The sequence below is a fragment of the Stylophora pistillata genome, chromosome 7 (assembly GCF_964205215.1).
Source record: "Stylophora pistillata chromosome 7, jaStyPist1.2, whole genome shotgun sequence".
NCBI lineage: Eukaryota > Metazoa > Cnidaria > Anthozoa > Scleractinia > Pocilloporidae > Stylophora > Stylophora pistillata.
The window spans coordinates 13492395-13512603 of record NC_142525.1 but is presented as its reverse complement, the minus strand read 5'-3'; the positions used below and the strand labels follow the sequence as shown (position 1 = coordinate 13512603).

The 20209-nt window shown below is 36.8% G+C and overlaps 1 protein-coding gene across 4 annotated transcripts; it reads right to left on the bottom strand.

Moving 5' to 3' along the window:
- Positions 1–1331: 1331 nt before the first annotated feature.
- Positions 1332–20075, bottom strand: LOC111339919 (uncharacterized). Of its 4 annotated transcripts, XR_015989578.1 has the most exons (19): positions 19918–20075; positions 16194–16571; positions 11684–11938; positions 11235–11501; positions 10592–10885; positions 10151–10480; positions 9622–9735; positions 9510–9528; positions 9047–9074; positions 8257–8560; positions 7755–7865; positions 7391–7581; positions 6981–7103; positions 6732–6802; positions 6483–6523; positions 6099–6195; positions 5817–5916; positions 1469–1529; positions 1332–1359 (listed from the first exon to the last, which is right to left on the bottom strand). XR_015989578.1 is itself a non-coding variant. In XM_088727663.1 (18 exons), exons 1-18 carry the CDS (start codon positions 19973–19975, stop codon positions 5481–5483), a joined length of 2838 nt encoding a protein of 945 aa, XP_088583789.1. In that variant the 5' UTR covers positions 19976–20074; the 3' UTR covers positions 5137–5480. The 4 variants fall into 4 exon arrangements, 2 of the variants coding, with proteins under 2 accessions (XP_088583789.1, XP_088583790.1); XM_088727663.1 differs by lacking the exons at positions 1332–1359; positions 1469–1529 and adding an exon at positions 5137–5537 and having other exon boundaries at positions 19918–20074; XR_015989579.1 differs by lacking the exons at positions 1332–1359; positions 1469–1529; positions 6483–6523.
- Positions 20076–20209: the final 134 nt, after the last annotated feature.

The following is a 20209-nucleotide window of genomic DNA, read 5'->3' as shown; positions in this document are numbered from 1 at the left end:
TACGCTTCTTTCGTGCTTAGAAACCTAAGTCGTTAATAACCTGGGCCAAAATATGTTTATACTAGATACTACTACTGCATTTTCTTGGCAAAACATGGCCAAAACAGAAAAAACAACAAAGAATAATGGATGGACATTATATATGAGAACTCTTCCCTTGATAAATTGAATTCAGTTTGAATTGATTGTTTGTTTCCTGTAACTGGATCGTGTCAATGACCCAGGATTCAGTTTACCCTTTGAAGGAAAACACCGAGATCTTAAAGTCTATCAGAATGAGGACCATCCCAACCGATCCAAAATCACTCTTGAAACGTCTGAAAACAAGAATTGGTTCTTTCTCTATTAAGGTGAAATTTTCTAATTAAGTGGTATCCCATTCCACTTCTAGCACGTCTACGAAAAGAAAATTCTTGCTTTTTTTTTTTAATTCTGAATTTTTCTTATTTGTAGACATAAACATTTCTTGATTTATATGATCATTTCCCACGACGATAGGCATTGTAAGAAAATACATAAGGAATTATACGATGCTGACCAGGTTGCAGCATATCCCATCATCACAGTACAGGAACTTTACATCTTTTCTTTATCTGGAGTATTTAATGATTTTTAAAGGGGAAATGGGAGTGTGCTCACTTTAGAAACGGTCACACAAGGTCACACAACATTAGTCAAAACTTGATGATGTTTATGCATCTTAAAGTATAATCTGCTTTTATTAATATAACCTGCTTTTATATCATTTTTCAAACCAAACGAAAAAAGTGAAAAATACAGAAAGCTTCTAAAAGTAGAGAAGGTCATCGTTATCATCAGAGAGGTTTAAAAGGATTCAGATAAGGCTGTTATTTTTTACACTATGGTGTGACTCTTTCCAATCTCGGCTTTTTTGAAGCAAGTATGTGTTTCCCAGCCAATATCGAGTAAGAAAATGCACGTTTACTGCAAATCCTGCGTGAGGCGATATAAAAGAGATTGATGACTAAACGTTTAAGTCCTCAACGTTTGCATACAACTGCCTGTCGCACATGTTCATGTTGATCAGTCTCTGTGGAGAAAACAAAACGACAAAATCATGAGATTATCAAAATAGAGTGCGTACCCATAACTATTATCGTGAATAATGCTCAATAGTTCAGCTTTTGAAACTCAGCTGTTAAAATTCAACTGTTTATAAACAACATGGTAACTAGCTAAGACTTAATCCACCATTGGTGAAAATCAGATAGTTACGTCATCATTGTCACAAGTCTCACCTTGTGTAGGGTTTCCATTTCCTTAAGATCGTTTCTTAACTCAGTAAATGTTGGTCGAACATGTGCATCATTTTGCCAGCATCTCATCAGGATCTGGTACCTGGTATTCGCAAAGAGTAATAACTTCAACAAACAAACTAATAAAACTGTCTTTTTCCTTTTCAAGAATCGTTTAACTTGAATACCAGTAAAAAGTGGCTTTAACTTACAGTTATTGGAGAAATACTGGCTGGTTGGTGCAGGCTGGTTGGCAGGATTTACCTTTTACACCTAAATCAAATGCACAGCGATGTCATAACAAGTAATGAACGCTTGTACTTACATATAACTTTTGGTGGTATAGGTGCCATAAAACAGCGCCTCATAAGCTTTCTAATTTACCGGAAGACGACCCTTAAAGTTACCTTTTGAACGAATTTCGTTTGCATACCAATATAATAAAACAAAAGGAAACAACTCGAGCCTTAAGATTCCATCTAATAATGAAAAAAAAAGAACTTTCAGGTTGGAACCCAGTCTAAAGCAATCGAGTTGATCACCAAAGCTTGTTACACTAATTTTGCAAGCTGCTCCCTATCATTTTTCAATCATTGTCGAGACTTATTTTCGACTGAAAAAGGATTCCGGTGATAAAAAAACGCATTTTTAAACAAATGTTTGTAACCCTTTAGCGTTAGTCAGGTATAATGCTTATTCCCAGCGTCAATTTCTGTTATTTGCCCTTTGTTATATGGTGATAGTGAATGCTATCCCGAACGAAAACTGCACAAAAATTCATGTTAACGGGTCTTACCTGTTCTCGGAATGATAACAACAGCGGCCAGAAAATACTAAAGTATGAACTGTGCCTTACAAATGACTAAAACTACTGCTTTACCCCAATACTACGAAACCGAAAGGTTAATTCGTCTCGATAAAATTATATGTGTGGCGTTGTGACCCTCTCTTTAGTGGTTTCTGTTGGCCTTATACAGTCACGCGTGCACTCGTCCAACTGATCTGTCCAAATGAACCCACCTAATTCCATGATCAATACCAACATAATTACTCTAACTGGGCGGAAAAACTAATCTTATCCCATTTAAAATCATCAATAGGAAAGAAATAGACAATTTTTTTCAGAGACATGTTTCGGCATGCTTATGCCATCTTCAATCACTGAGTGACAGAACGTGAGTAATTATATAACAGACAAGTAGATGAATAAAATATTTACAGTATGATGTAATACAAAAGTGGGTTACAACGTGACACCAAACATCAACGGTGTGAACTAAAAGGCTAGAAAAGTTTTATAATGCTGTAATTGTTTGTTAAGTGCAGGTTTGATCTTATTTATATAAAAAGCTTCTTTGAGTTTTAAATCAATTGAGTTGTTAGCATAATCCAGAATACTAAAGCAAGAAAAGGAGTATTTGTTCTTACAAGAAGGAGATGTCAGATACAATGAAATATATGAAGTTCATATATTTTGAACTGCGGTATTAGATACATATGATGCACGATCCTGGCAGTAGATAGCGCTATTTAAGCAATAGCGAAAATCAGACCTGAAAAAAATCAGGCCTGTACGGGATTCGAACCACTGACCTCTGCGATACTAGTGCAGCGCTCTACCTGCGAGGATCGTGCATCATATGTATTTAATACCGCAGTTCAAAATATATGAACTTCATATATTTCATTGTATCTGATTTATCACTTTCACGGGTTTATTACGAATCAACTTAACGGCCTGCTCCCAGTTGGCTTGTTAGCTCAATTGGTAGAGCGCTGCACTACTATCGCAGAAGTCAGTGGTTCGAATCTCGTACAAGCCTGATTTTTTTCAGGTCTGATTTTCGCTATTGCTTAAATAGCGCTATCTACTGCGAGGATCGTGCATCATATGTAAGAAGGAGATGTGTTGAAATGCTTAAAAATATGCGAGTTTTTATTGCTTTCCGTGTGCTCCTTCATCCTAGTAGAGAAGTGGCGACTAGTTTCGCCAATATAACGGGGACGGAATTGCATCCCGCTCAAGAAAATTGATAAACTACCATGGATACTAGAGCATTAGGAGTACGATCTATAACACTGAACATGTTTTTAATTTTAAAAGAAGTGAAAACTAGTTTGATATTTAGGTCCGATTTACAAATGCGCTTAGTGAGTTGTCGGAGTTTGAGGTTCGCTATTTTAGAATAATAGTCGACAAAAGTGAGTTTAAAGTAACGTGTATTATTGTCATCAATGTTCCGGTATTTTGAGAGAAGGACCCGTCAAGTTACCACTTGAAAGTTCTATCAATAATATGCGAAGGGAAAGAATTACGTTTTAAAGTATCGGAAAGTTTCTTAAGATCGTTTTGAAGGCCGGAAGAGGTGTTGTTGATTTTGTAGATACGGTCAATAAGAGTTCGGATAAGGCCAATTTTGTAGCATGATGGAATAAAACTAAAGAAATTTGTTAGGAAACCAGTGTAGGTTTTTTTATGAAAAACTGAAAATACACAATCATTCGAAGAGTTGTCGATAAATATATGAAGAAAGGAGAGTTTACCATCATTCTCTTTTTCGAAAGTGAATTTCATGTTGGGGTGCCGTGAATAATAATAATAAAAAAAAAATGACTTAGCATCCTGTTCACTGTGGAAGACACAGAAGGTGTCGTCAACATAACGCCTATAAAGTAGAAGGCGAGTCGAATGGTTAAGATTATTTAGCCATGTTTCCTCGTGGAAACCAAGAAAAAGATTAGCTAGTATGGGTGCTAACGGAGAACCCATCGCTACCCCATCAACTTGATCATAAAATTTTCCATTAAAAAGAAAATGAGTTTCAGCTGTAGCGAATGAAAACGAGTTTCTTGAAGTCGGATTTTTTGATCGAAAATTTAGGGTTATACTTGAAAATAAGATCAACAGCAATATCGATAGTTTCATTTAACGAAATTTTGGTAAAAAGACTTTCAACATCAAAGGAAATGAGAAACTTGTTGTTAAGATCGAAACTCCTGAGCTCTTCAACAAAAGAGAATGAATCTGTGACCGAATACTTGCTAGGTAAAAGTGGAGCAAAAAGAGAACTTAAATACTTGGCTAAACTATAATTATAAGCTCCAATAGAAGATACAATAGGTCTAAGAGGTGGTTGATTGTGATTTTCACGTTTCTTATGTAATTTGGGAAGGCCATAAAATTTTTCTGGTTGTGAACCCTTGGGAAAAATCTTAGTATAGGTATCATTATCAATAGAATGCTTGTTCTTGAGTAAACTAATGAAACGTTTAAGTTAGCCTTATCTTAATAAAGCGGGATATTTGTCTAGTAGTTTGAATTTAGATTTATCACTAAGTATATCAAAACAAGAGCCTAAATAAGTATTACGGTCTAAAATAACTACTCCATTACCTTTATCAGGCTTGAGAATTGTAATATTGGAGTTTTTCTTAAGAGTTCGTAGGATACGGTGTTTCTTTAGATCATTTTTTGAGGGACGGTAGGAAGAGATATAGTTTTGAGCCAGATGAGCGATTTCAGATTTTAGGTGCGTAGCGGACTTTTCGTTCAAACATTTGTTCTTCATGGTGTAGTGGATCTTTTCGAAGGAAGCCAGAATGTCCGTCCTGTTGAGATGAGGAGGTTTGATAGAGAAACCTAGCCAATTCTTTAGACGTTCAAGTTCATCACCAGTTAGATTTAGCGAAGAAAGATTATTTACAATTTCATTCTGTGAGAAGGGTAATACGGTATTCTTCGTTAGGTTTTTAAGTTTCTTTCGATGAGTTGAAATAACTTTGGAGATGTTCTCGTGGACATTTTTCTTTAAAACTTTTCGTAGAAGGTACCTTCTACAAAAAGTTTTAAAGATACATGTCGCACGATGTAAATCAGCTCTAGAAAATAATTCTGTTACTTTATTAAATTTTTTTTTTAATTTGATCTACTTTTACATTCAATTTCCCCAAGAAAAGGAAAAATGCTACACATAAAAGAAATTGAAAGTTGTTGCAAAAAGGTTTAATTTCCCTATCATCGGAGAGATTTGAATGGAATTAGATTAGACCGTTACTATTTGCACTGTGATTTCCCACAATGTAACTAGTGCTGTGAATCTTGAATGTCAACTTTTTTGAAAAAAGTTTGTATTTCGGTCCAATAAAGAGTACGAAACTATAGGTTTACTGCCAAAACTGCGCGAGACAAATGATATACAAGAGATTGATCGATGACTATACATTTCAGTCCTCAACGTTTGCGTACAACTGCTTGTCGTACATTTTCATGTTGATCAGCCCCTATGGAGGAAAACAAAACAACAAATTCATGAGATTATCAAAGATGATTGTGTAACCTTAGGTATTACCTGATCTATCGCTCAAAATGCCAGCTCTTGAAACTACTTACGTTGGCCAATCTGAATTATTAAATCCGTTGATAAAAAGAATTCATCCGTTGTGGCATTAATACAGAGAATGGCCCGAATGCAATTTGATGATTTACGAAAGGATAGGTAGTTAAGATTTAATCCATCGATCGCGAAATTCAAATTTTCTCACGACTATTATAATTCTCACCTTATGTTTCGTTTCCATGTCCTTAAGCTGGTTTCTTAACTCAGTAAATGTTGGTCGAACATCCGGGTCATTTTGCCAGCACCTCATCATGATCTGGTACCTGGTATTTGACAAGAGGAATACTTTCAAACAAAGAAAAATGCATTTTCGTTTTCAAGAATCAGTTAACTTGGATACAGTTGAAAGTGGCTTTAACTCATAATCATCGGGTGAAATAATTCTGTCAATGGGATTAACGACAAACCAAAGTAAAAAGGTAAGAAACAGTATTTGACAACTTACAACTCATCATCTACATGTTGGGGCTTAGGCATTCTGTAGTCCTGCTGAAGTAGTTTCGCAATTTTCTTACCATCCATCCGTGGATAAGGGGAACCACCTGGAAATGATTTGAATATTCTTTCTTACTGACGGAAAGGAAAGCAGATTACAAAGGAATCCTATTTAGATGCTTAAAATTATTGGTAACAAGGTATTATAATTTTTTATTTATTTATTTTTATTTATTTATCTTTTTGGTTTAGCATGATTACTTCCGTCGCTTTAAGCAGCGGAGTTTTTGTCTCAGAATTTTACATTGCTATACATGATAAAAAGAATAATTAACCGGTCGTTGGTATGTTTCCTTGTTTTTCAGTATATTTTTCATATAAACTAAATAGTTACCTATTGTGAAAATCTCATAAAGGAGAACTCCGTAACTCCATCTAGAAGGCAATGGGATAAATATGGCATTAAACAAGGAGCGCTCTTAAAAACAGGAAATGTGACAAACGCTGAAAGGTTAACTAATGACTCCTAGAATTGAGCCTGATTCTCTGTGTACGTGTGCAGACTAGTTGGCGGGATTTACCTTTCACACTCAAATCGAATGTATAGCAATATTTCATAAAAGTAATGAACCCCTGTACTTACACATCACTTTTGGTGGTGTATGTGCCATACAACAACGCCTCGTAAGCTGTCCACTTTACTGGAAGACGACCCTTAGGAATTCATAGATACTCAGTCTATGAACGGTTATCAATGAACAACATAACGTAAAAAAATGGAGCTTCAATATTCCATGGAAAAAAGAATTTGAAGTTCGAAGAGAGTCAAACTAGAATTACAAAATTACAGCTTCAATCGGTTTAATGAAGCTAAACTCACACTCCAAATTACCTTTGTCTTTTTTTCATAAATATTTTCCTGTTGCACATCTCTGGCCATTCCAAAATCTGTTACTTTACATGTTTCGTTTTTTCCAACCAATACATTACGGGCTGCGAGGTCTCGGTGGATGATCTAACCACATGAAAATAACAATTAATCGAATCTGATTACTATCAGATTTCCATTTTAAATCATAAAATCAAAGTATGCAGTAGTTTTTACATGCCGGTCATCAGCCGTGTAACACCACCACCCTAAGCCCTCTTTTGCAGACATACCGTCTCATGATTGAGCGTTCGGCAGGTGCCTTAAAAAAAGGTCATAAAAGAACTGGCTATTGCATCGCAAACTAAGGAATCTGCGATTGCATGTAGTAGGATTTGACTATCTGCTCTGACGTTTTTGTCATGAAAACTCACAGATTTTGAGGATAAGTAACTCATTCCATCAGCGATCTGCCAAGCAAACTTCATCAGCTGCTGTGACGTCAGATTCGTTCGTGGTTTTATATCCGGGTCTTTGAAGTAAGTATCATTTAAACCACGGCTTTTTCTTAGGTAACCCAGCAAATCCCCAAAAGGAACGTACTCGATCAACACCAACAGAGGCTCTGAAAAAAAAAAAAAAGGAAAAAGAGGAAGAAAGAAAGTGGTTTTACTGAGAAAGGAGCTCTACATAACGCTCTAGCAAACTAGAGATAACAAGGTATGCTTCTATTTAGTTTACGTTATTTGCGTTGTAAAATAATCATGTCATACTGAACAGCTAAAGGAAACAACTCACCAGTTTCTGTAACACATCCCAGAAGTTTTATGACGTGTGGATGTGGTTTTAGCTGCTTCATGGTTTCAAGTTCATTCACCAAGTCCCTCGTGTCCGATTCTGAAGCGTCATCTAAAGATACACTTCTACAGTCATCTCTACTTATTTGAATCACTCAGTAAAAAGTTACAGGCAAAAAAAAATGGAAATTACTTTGCTGTTTCCGAATCATGTGAAACTTGGAGAAATCAATGAAAATTTAAGTAGGCTACTTCTGGAAGCATAGTAGAGTAAATGCGAACGAGAGAAGTACACAAAAAGTAGGACCTGCAGAAAACCTTGTCAGTTTCTGTCGTGGTCAAGGTTTGGTATCATTAAGTTTCACATGGAGGAAAGAGAGAAAGTTTCTTTAACGGAACTGTATCGCATTTCAGCTCAACTATTCTCAAAACATGTTCTTCCTAACTGTGTACGACGAATAAGACCTTTCTGAACTCTAATTCGTAAAATAGTAAAACTTTACCTTTGAGCATTTTGATGGCTATCGTTGTTCTCGCAGGCCTTCCGCGAAGGTCTGTAGCTGTTCCCTTTGCCACCTGACCGAAAGCACCTTTACCAATGATTTTTTCTATTGTCACATGATCCCTTGACACTTCCCAGGAGCGCGTCGATGGATGAAGTGGCGTGTAATCAGCAACTTGGCTAGCAGCTTTAGTTTGAGTGTCATCCAAGCTTGTTTCTTTTATATCCATGTAATCTGCGGGATGCTGGGCAAAGTCACTTGAATCAGGACAACTTAATTCCAAGTCTTTTAACTCGATATCGTTCTGAAAATAATTAAGGAGATATCAATGTGATATTAACCATTATTAAAAACTGGATCATTGGATAATGCAATTCAAGACTTTTTATTGGCTTAGCCGTTATGGTATATCAGCAAATATACCATAATCTACAAATATGGTAAGCGTACGCGTCGTTTAAAATCAAAAGGGAGCTAAAAAATCTAGTTTCTTCTTATAAAATAATAATTTCTTGGGGGCGTTTATAATAAAACAATTATTCCACTCGCGCTTGTTAGATATGAGATGATTATAGCCAACTCGGCGCTACGCGCCTCGTTGGCTATCTATCATCTCATATCCAACGCGCGCTCGTGGAATAATTGTTAATGACGTATTTACATGAGCCTGAGAGGAGGTAAAGATGATAGAAACAAGAAATTTTGGCTTATTACTGTTAAAGCTGTCTGAGGTTATTTCACCCTGTCATTGTTTCTATGAGTCCATTTTTTTCAGCGTTAAAGGACTTACCTCATAGTCACCCTCATCCTCATACACCCTACAATGAACAATAAAGGGACACATGTTACGGAGACGGTACGATTTGAGTCATCTATTCATTTACCTTTGCATCTACAGGCTAACTGACAGCCCATCAAGAAGACAGGTTTTTTTAATTAGTTATTTCAATATGTATTCATCTTCAGCTGACTGCTTTTATATTTCTAATAAATTTTCATCATAATATATCTGACTGTTGTAAAAAGGACACATTTTGATGCGTGTGTTTTTGTCTTCGGTAAGGCTAATCTAAAAAAATTACCTCACTCGAAAACTAAGACAAGAAAAGTCACATGTTTTTCCTCAAAGCTTTTCATGGATATTAGCAGCTGGGCTTTCTTGTGATCCTTGGATTTTTGTTGTAATTGTTGTTGTTGTTGTCGTTTTTCCTTAATTTATACTCATTCTAGGTGACTACAGAAAGAAATCCTACCTTTGTTTTCCTCCAGTGCCTATGAAAAAAAAGCGTTGGAAGATTTACAATTAGTCATATATCTGTTATCAGACGAAACAACAAAGGATATTTGAAAAATAATGAGATTTACCTCTCTTGTGTAACCACAGAATGTAAATGAACAACACAAGGGTTACTAGCAGAAGCACTCCAATTATGGATATATAAATGACGTCATGACATGAGCACTTGCATTCTTCTTGAGCTATAGAAAAAATAAAGAATTGGCCCCTTTCAGCTAACTCCCACAAAGCATTAAGAACAAAGGGGTTAGGAATCGGCTGGTGATATCAAACATTTCCTCTTCCCTGACCAGTGATCCGAATGAAAAACTTTGGTTAAGTCCGAATGCTAGCTTTTCATTAATTTCGATAAAAAAATTGGTTTCATTTCGAAGAACAGATTGACCGATGCCACCAGATGAATAAGTCAAGAAGCCCGTCTCTTGATTATCAGAGGTTCTCTTTTTTTTTTTTTTTTCTCCTTTTTTTTTTTTCATTTTTCGAGATACTTTTTCCGGAGCCTCATCATCCTCTCTGTTAGGGTAAAGGCGACTCTGGAAGCGAGATTTATTTTATGCTGACTCAGAAACAAAGACATTGTCATGATGTCATCATTACCTCTCTGGTTGGTGTTTCGTAGATCTACAACTGTTACTCTTTTGACCATCGTCTCCTCAACCAGACTTTCACCGAGTTCATTTGTGGCAGTAATTGTAAATTCATACACCTTGCCTCTCTCCAACTTTACTGTCAATTCATTAATTGAAACTTTCGTGATTTTCCTTACGACTGTCCACTCTCCTACTTTCTCGTCAGTCACTAATCTTTGGTACACAGTGTACTGTGTAATTTCTCGTCCATTATCTTCTGGCTCCTTCCACTTCAAGGTGATTTCACCATCTGTTGTTTCGCTAGGCCGGCCATATATTTCTACTGCTGCCGGGGGACCTAAATTGTTCAAATTTAGATTACATAACCAAATGTTTGAAATTTAAATTTCCTTTAAGTAGGGTAAGGAAATAGACGCATTCTTTCTATTCTCTTACAGCTATTGCTTACCTTCAAATCTTGTCTTCACCGTGGTTACAACAGGATCGCCTTCAAAAATAGCATTCCTTGCAAATACTTTCACGACATACTTTGTATCTCTGTCTAGACCCACAAAAGTGTAGCTTGTTCTACCAGGACCAGTATTATTAACACTGTTTGTTTCAGTGTCACCCTCTAGTATGATCACTCGGTATCCTGTGATAGGACTCCCTCCATCATCAGCTGGTGCAGTCCATCGAACTGTTAATGAGCTAGCTTGAATATCTTCTTCTGAAGATACGATAGATGATGCACCTGGTTTTTCTACAAAAAAATGAAGGCTGAGAAAGTCTACATGGTGCTACTGGGAAGAGGCTGAAATGAACCTTTGGAAAATGAACAAATGGCCCGTTCCTTTTGACTCATTTCGCACTTCTATTAAACCTTTGATTAAACTAAACTTGACAACAGCAACAGCATTTTTCTAATTAAGAAACTTTACTGATTTTTCGTTTACTCATTCACAGCAGGAAGAGACATGAAAATACAATTAAGTTTTCAAGTATTATAAAAAGAATTTATTTTTGGGAAATTTCAGATTATTTTTTCCTAAGAAATATTTTTTAAGATGACGTGATTGACGCCTAGCAGGGAAACAACAAATACATCTTACTTATCTGCGTTATTTTTACTACTCTTTCGTCAGAGGGACTCAGTCCATTGGCAGCAATGCATTTGTAATCACCAAAATCTTGATCACCCCAGAGCGTCACTTGCACTTTGTTTTCTCTGGCTCTGACTCTGTTTATTTCTCTTTCACCAGGTTTGTACAAGGTAAGAGTTGGTATTGGAATACCATCAGACAGACACCTTAACGTCACCGTCTGACCAATCCAAGACTTGTTGGCTGACATGGTTATCCTTAGTATGGTTGGTGGGTCTGCAAAATGAAAAAGAAATCACTCGAGATATGAAGCTGTACAACCACTTCATAGGAATGTGGCAACCTCTGCTGCTAAAGGATATTTTATGGCTACAGGAAAAGTGCGTCTCAAATATAAAAATCTCTGCATAGTTCTGTAGTCGGATTCTTTCTCTGCCTCTACGGCTGATATTACTTACGGTAGACCAGGATTATTGTGTGATTGGAAATAGTATCAGCTGTGTTGTTTGCTCTACATAGATAACATCCGTCATCTGTTTTTCTCACACTGTCGAAGTTCAAAAGTGCCGCTCCCTTTCCTGAACTTGTTACTGTTCCATCTCTGATCCATGTGACATCTGGCTGTGGAATCCCGGTTGCTGTGCAACTGACATTAACATAAGATCCCTCTCGGTAACTTCCCTGCATTGATGACAAACTAATCTTTGGTGGCTCTGCAAGAACAAACATGTAAAGTGAAGCTGTGTTGCGTATGAATGCTGAACCCTTTACGGGTAGAGAGGTTTTGCATGGTAGCCATGTTGCATGGCAGGAACAATGAAAATATTTTGCATAAGAAAGAAAAATTTTTTCCATGAGAAAAATAATCTATTGTTCCTGCCATGCAACATGGCTGCTGTGCAAAACCTCTATTGCAAGTGCGTTTTTAGAAAAGCTGATGGCTTTTCAACTTAAGTTGGATATCTTATGTACTTTGTAGGTATAAATATGAATCTTTCTTCCTTATTTTTGTCTCTTTGCCTTGATGGAGTTGTTATTACCGAAACATTGTCATTGAAGACTTATCTTGCTATTATTTTCACTTAGGGCACAAGGTACACGCTCCAGTACTTATACTGGTTTTTTGTTTTTTTTCTTTCATTTAGGAAAAGCTTTCTGAGTATTTGCCTTACAAATGCAAAAACAATACATACGTTTTACACAAACAAAGTTATTTTTAACCCTCTCCCCCCGAAAAAAAAAATAAATAGCGGATATGATTATTTGTCTTAAGCAGTGAAAACCTGGCAATTACAGCGGTGTATATTGTATATGCGAAGACCTTATCGCCTCATAGGGATTTTCAGTTAACAGTCAGCATTCTGCGACCTTCGCAGGAAGTAGTTACATGGTAACGCAGATGATGAAAGTTCCTTTCCAATTTCTGTTTAAAAAAGACATGGCACGCAGTCAATGACAAGTTGCCTGCTTTTCTCCTTCGTAGAGACTGTCAATCGAAACGCTCTCACGATCCCAGAATATTTAAATAATTTTGATAGAGCAGGCTGAATCCCGGTCCAGGGACTTTTCAAACACTTTGTTTTTGTTTCAAAATCTGAACTTTGACGATTCTGAAAAGTGAAAATAGCCTTCCAATACCGATATAATCAGAGTCAGAAACAGTTCAATGCAATCGTAAAAAATGCCAACCGCCTTTCAAGCCTGTACAAAATTCATTTCCATAGTTTGAGATCTACCCACCCTTTTACTCTTTGAGTGGCGTTTAAAAAATCTTAGTGCTGATTCTGTGCCCTTTTCTTCTTTTGCTTGTATGGCTCAATTTTCCTTAAGAAATTTGCAAAACCTTGATGCAGACTCTAATATGATATTATTGCTTAAGTTACTAGTTACTGTTCCAAATGACGTCTGGCTTCTGTAGAATTAACTCCAAAGTCGCCTCTTTACTTGACAAAGAAAGGGTAAAGGAATGTTTGTTGTCAAAGCCCTCCATAGTGCTTTTGATTTGTCAACCGTTTGGACATAGAATCCAATTATAATTTCATATTCCATTTTTTTCAAACCAATTGAAATTGATGCCATAAAGCTATTAAAACTGAAGAGGAAAAGAAGAAAACAAACAGAATAACTTCTTAAGCATGTCAAAGTTTAGCTCTATGAGTGCAAAGAGTCTCAATAAAAACCGATAAATCTAGACGGCTGCTTGAGCGCAAAAGGGAGGTTGTTATACAAATCTACCACAGTAAGCTGAATAGCACTTTCCTTTCGAGATTTACCTACTATGTACATTACGACTCAGTGTTGTCTTTCAGACACGTTTTCCGAATGACAAAATAAGCATTTCCTACCACCATGACACTTCCTTTGTTCGACGCGTCTTAGAACTTTCTTTTCCCCATGATGGAAACCGATTTTGTTCTTTAATAAAGTCGACTGTTCTTGTCCAGTAAAGGGCGATTGCGTTTATGTAATAAAATTTAATTACTACATGATTGCTTGTTAATGTAGAACTCTTCCTCGCGTGTTCAACACCATATCTCACTCATAACCTATCGAGGGGGGAGGGAAATTCCATATCAGCGCGCTCATGTGCTATTCTCTATACCTTGGTCTTCCACAACCACTTGCATCCATCAGATAAAACACTTATCGAGTCGATATAGCATGTATCTCCCTTATTACCAAAATTCTCCGAATACTGAGACAATCTTCGCAAATCCATAAAAAACGCAAGTATCGCAGGCCCTTTGGGTTGATTGGATCATCGCACCACAGTTTAAACTAAATCATCTTAACAACTTATTTTTTAACAAGAACAAACGCCATGTGCTTGAGTTTTAAAGTTTTGTACTTCATTTGGTCAAACCAATGGGAATTGTTGCCGCACATTCTGTCTTTGGAGCACATCAAAATTTTCAAAGAAAAACCTAAGAAAATAAAAGCAAAAAAACATTTTCTGAATAGTTAAACCTTTAACTTTGAGTGTTTGTATTAAATGTCATAGGAACCTGCATTGACAATATGTACCTCACGCTTCTTGTCAATGACACCGAATATTGCGCATCGAAATTCTGTGTTGTCTTTGCTATCATACCAGGAAACAAGTCACCGTTTCAAAGTCTAGTTATCTCTAATTTGACCTATGGTCTATCTACGGTGCTGTTAATCAAGAGCTTACGATGCAACTGTACATTTTTTCCTGGAACGAGGTCAAAAGCGGAAATGCATATCTAATGAGGTTAAAACCTATGATCTATTAGAAAAACCAGGTAAGAAAATTTTCGACAAAGTAAAGTATCAAGAGGAACATCCTCTGAGAAGCTTTTAACACAAACTGAAAGTCACAGAATATAATCTAGGACACAAATCAAGTCACCGGCCGAAACTAAACACGGATGGAGTAAAGAAATCTTATTTAATCGCCTAATTTTTGATTGGCTTTGTAAGTAGTTTTTATCTTATGAATTATTAAAGACTACTATTATTATAATTACTATTATTATTACTATTATTAGGACCCTGCTTTCGCGTAAATGTTCAAATGCTACTTAATGCAAGTGATATCGATATATTAATGATATGAGATCGATTTTGAAAAGAGCCAATCATGTCAAATTCCCTCAAAATTAAAGCAGATAAAACATCAATCCACTCCTCAAAATTTGGAAAATTTACTGGAATTTGAGAAACTTGAGCTGGTTGGTTTCTTACGTTCGAAGATGGCGCTGTTTTTACTTCTTAATTATGATATAATACACATTTAAATTCCTACAGCGCCTTATTCCGGAACTCTAAAGCGCTTTACAATAAATTGTTTAAAGCAGCAAAATAGTGCTTGAAACGATAACCTTTAAGATTGTTCTCAAAAGATGTAGAATTTAAATTACATCTTATCTGCTCTGGAAGATAATTTCTAGGGTTAGAAGCGCAAACTGAAAAAGCGCGGTAACTGAAATTTTAACCTCTATCAAGGTGTCACTAACAAGTTTATGGTTAATGATCGTAATCTCCTAGATAACGGCGAGCGAGTGTAGTATTCTTAGAAGTACGGTCATATGAAGGCTAACAAGAAGTTGTGTACAAATGCAGCAAAGTTCACCGAAACGGACGTGGTGTTCTATCTTGTGCTAGGCACAAAGAATGTCCACGTCATCATAAACACGACTTTCGTTCTTATGGCCACAATTCGTAATCAAATCTTATAAAACTTATAAATCTTAGAAGAAGAAGAAGAAGAAGAAGAAGAAGAAGAAGAAGAAGAGGAAGAAGAGGAAGAGGAAGAAGAAGAAGAAGAAGAAGAAGAAGAAGAAGAAGAAGAAGAAGAAGAAGAAAAAGAAGAAAAATAAAAAGAAGAAGAATAAAAAGAAGAAGAACCACTTTGGCCGGTGTTTTGAAGAAGTTTTCCGCCGGCGCTAGAATAAGTGATGTCAGTCCGTGCTCTTTCCATGACTTCTTTACGATGTGGACTCAAAATTTCAAGACAAAAGAAACTGAGGTTATCAAAGCCCCAGAGTTCGCCGAAACAAACAAACTGTTGCAACCAAAATGTGTTGATCCAAAACGTTGGGGCTTGGCGAAGGTTGAACACTAACTCCGTTATTTCAGAAAACGACCTAAGAAAGCTTTACGCAAAGTGAAGTTTTTAACTTAGATGATCCCAGAACACTTCAAGCAAAGTATCCCTGGAGATATTGCTTTAGTTTTGCCGCCGTGGCAAGGAGCCTGAAAGTAAAAGACTTATCATTTACATCAGATAAGAAAGGCGTTCGATACGTGTGCAAATCAGACAAGTGTGTTCTTATGCAATTTGTTTGAAAAGTATGTGATACTGAAAAAATACTGAATTCGTTTTTCGAATGGCATCGTGATTTACCAAAGCCTCTTGTCTGTGTTATCTGAGACCCCTCTTTGGGATAATTCACGACATCATGCTCAACTTCATCCAATTATTGTTTGAATATCGGTGCTTACCAACGACGACCAGATTCACCGGGTCCACAATCGGGCTCAAAAGAAAGCTTTTGGGCTGAATCCGACAACCAAACAGTCTGCTCTCATGTGCTTGGATTGAGCTTAGAGTAAACGTCACCTGACCAGGGTTTGTCTCATTATTCCAAATGCCCTTCAGACGTCCAGCATAGGCTTGGTTCGCCACATACACGAAGCCATTACGTGATATCGCTATTAGTCGGTCGTTGCCATCAATGTTGAGTTGATCAAGGCTCTTCAAGAAAACAAAGTCAATAAAGTGAAAATCTGCACCTTGGAAGGTCCATGAAAAATTAACAGAGGAACCAAGCGATTCTGTTATATAACGACCTCCATAATAAGAAGTGAACTGGACGCCGACTGTGAAAAAAAAAGAAAAAAATCGAGAATTAAATCCATTGGATGTACGAGTACTGCGCATGATCATGTTTAAAAAAAAACCGCTGCAATCCCAAAATGTGAATACCAAAAGTACAAAAAGAAAATGCTACGCTAAAATTAATGAGATTACGAGATTTTAGGATCATTTTAGGCAGCTGTTGTGAGACCATCGCTAAATTGATTTATATCAAGCTCCTCTCTGGACTATTTGAGACCTCGATCCCTCACTCGCTAAAATAGAAAGAAATATCCACATTGATATCATAAGTTTGAGAATGATCGAAGATGATTGTAGATTGTAGAACCTAGATTGTAGATTCTAGACAAATTCGCTGTACCTGGTAGCGATAATCCAAAAATAGTGCATTTTGTATATAACTGACGGTTTCTTCTTTTTCTTTCGTTCTCCCTCAATTTTTGTCTCATGGAAGTTTGTGATTTAGTAAAGTTGATGAGCTATTTCCTTTACCACTAAGTAAGCATTCTTAAAGCTCGATTTTAGCCAAATTATAATTATATTCAAGAGGGGGATGGATACAGCCGCGTTCAGAAAGGCTGTGAATGGCGGTATGACCCTCTGATGGAAGTTCACGCGCCAAACTTCAACAGTCACGCTTGTTTACGAAGTGCCCAGAGATGACAGTGAATTTCGTTACACTTCACTCAATACTTTAGTAAATTTGTTCGATGAGGTGGTTTCTCAACCTAAAGAGGAAGATTTTCGAGCTCCATAAGAAAGCAGAGTTCAAAATAACTATGGTGTCTATTTAGGATTAACGCGGGTTTATCAATCCAATTGTAAGAAAATGTCTCTCAGCCGACAATTGATACTTAAATCCATGAAACTAAATTCTACACGTAGATGGTAGCTTTTTATTCGATGACTGAAAACACACCTCGAAACACCAATCTCGTGGTCGAAACATACTTCGTAAAAGAAAAGCTATTCAGTCCTTCTCTAACATAATTTTAGAGATTCTCTCGGCCGCGGCTGTCAGATCGACTCTGAAAATAACTTCCGGTAAGGTATTCAGAATATCAGTTAGTAACAACCGGAAAACAATCCATCTCAGAGGTGCTTTCGCCCGGACGAAAAAGTCATGAATGATTTGGAGATACATGCAATCTACCGGGTTCTAATATGACAAACATCCAAGATATACTGATAGCGTTAGGAATGCTAATAGTTTGTTTATGCGCAGGGAACGTAGATGAAAATTTTTAAATGAAATCTGTTCGAGGTAGAGAAAGCTTGATTTATGGATGGTCACACAAACAAATTTATTTCCTTTAGTTCCTTGGTCTAAGGGAGTTGTTTAACTTGCTATTTAAAAGGAGTTGTGAAAATTAATCACATGGCTCCGAACTCAGAAGGGAAGAGCGACAATTTTGCCTTAATTACGGGAAACCAATGGAATCTGGAGCTTCCGACCATGGTGGCTGTAACAATAAGCGAATTTTAACAGTATGTATATGAAACGGTTGGGTATTTGGTATTGATATAAATGTATCAGTTAAAGCCTACTCTTTAATATAGTACGCCTATTAGATACCGATGGCTTAGAATTTCCTCACTCTTGATTTCATGTAGATTATGGTTTATGTACATTGCAGAGTGACCTTATGAAAAAGTCTAATCTCAAAGTGTCGCGGCGATGCGACTGGCAGTTTGTCTGTACGCCATAAAAAAAAAACCTTTTTTGAGGTGAAATAACGGCACAGTATAAAGGAAACCACAGCAACCAACGGCCCTGAATGAACTGTGTCTAATAAAACTTAAGTCTCACTTAAACTTCTCGAGGAAAGAATGCGCCGCCTGAACAATATAGACCCTCTATTGTTACACTCACTCACTCACCCTTCTCAACAATATGCATGCATGTAGCTTCGCCAACCATTGGAGGTGGTTGCCGCAGAAAACAAAAAGAAATTGAATACATGTCATGAATTAATGAAAGCCAATTACAAACTTATGGCAAAGAATATATATTCTTGTGGTTTACCCTGGATAACTTCATCGGCGTGACCCTGAGGCGACTTAGCAGAGAAAACTGTCAATCAGGTGACAAATGTCGCGGTAAACTGCTGAAAATCTTGCGTGACAGAAATATGTAAGGAAAAGTTGATTTAAAGTCATTTAGCATAGTCCAATTTAATGACTTATTTATGTTTTGTGGTAAGTATATATATCAGCGCGTTGGAAAGCCATCAAAACGCTTTCATGTGGTGCTTTGAGAAGAGAAAATTTTGCGATAACGGCCGCCTGAAATTAAACATACGGAAAATGAAAGTAGATTGTAGTGGATTATGTCAGATCTCTACCAAAGTTAAGTGGGGAAAACATGGGAAGTTTTAATGGAAGTTGAGTCTCAAATATAGATCTGTAACATCATTGGAAGAACGTGAGATGATGACTCATTGTTTCTTCCGCGGGAAGTATTCCTTATCGTCATGTATTAGCCGCCTGCGAGTAGGCCATGTGTTTCCTACATGTAATGTTAAGAATTCAACTTTAGGTGAAGAAATGAGTGCGAAATCAACGGCATCTCAACCGAAAAAAAAACTATCATGCACCTAATGACATCAATAAAGAAAGAGAACCATTCCCGTAAAGTTTGAAATATGATCACCACTAAAAACATGACACTAAGACAGCGATATTGAAATTTTAAGATATATCTTAACGGAAGGAGATACTTTCGGCTTATTACTTTCATCCACCCCAACTGTAAATTGCTCTTCTTATAGGAATAGTGAATTGAGTCACAAAAAATGTTTTTCCGGTGTGGCTTTCATCCTCATGTTAATCAAGTGGGTCAATTCTGAACCAAGTTTTTGCCCTTTTGATTCTATGGGCTTGTGATCAAACAGAGAGTGAATGATGATGAATAACTGCAGTACACTAGTAAGTAAACGTGGTTGTTGGAAAAGCAATTGGACACAAGTGAAGACTAGAATATGGAATAACTTGGTAAAAAGGAACAGAGAATAACCTAGAAAAGCTGAAGGTACATTCCCCCACTTTGAATTTGTTTGAATTGTAAGCGATACGATCGATCGCTACAATCCATCTCGTCACACTGCCGCTTCCAAAATTGCGATGCAAATATAATCTATTCAGTTTGCAGTTATGACAGAACACAAAGGCTAATTCCCAAACCATGTGTCGTTGTTACAAAACTATGTTATACTACCAGACTGAGTATGGTTTGGTTTATAGCATAAATTGTCGAGACGTAAATTCCGCATTTCATGACCATGTTTAGCTCAAAAGAGCTAGCCATGTATCGCATCTTTCTACTCATAAAAAACAAGCTTTACTTACCAGCCAGAGGAGTGATTAAGACAGCAGTCACAATGTAATTAAAGATAACCTGCAACATACTGGTGTTCTGGTTTTCCTAACGACCTCGATGTCTGATGTATAGCTTTGCTCGGAGATGCATCTTTTAAGCCTAGTTCTACAATTATATAAATAATGATTTGACCCCCTGTCAGAAGATCTCAAAGTCAGCTGTCACGGTGCTCAGAAAATATAACAAGTTTCGTTACACTCAGTTCGAGACACAGACTGATAAAACTATTTAGTAGACACTATATAAGACATAGAGAATTTC

Bases quoted from the DNA above. Each gene is read 5' to 3' on its own strand.
- LOC111339919 (XM_088727663.1), bottom strand. From the start codon at position 19,975: ATGTTGCAGGTTATCTTTAATTACATTGTGACTGCTGTCTTAATCACT. The intron at 9,736-10,150 runs GTAATGATGACA...TTTTTTCTATAG, and splicing joins ACGAAACACCAACCAGAGAG to CTCAAGAAGAATGCAAGTGC. The intron at 7,866-8,256 runs GTAAAGTTTTAC...GTGTATCTTTAG, and splicing joins AGCCATCAAAATGCTCAAAG to ATGACGCTTCAGAATCGGAC.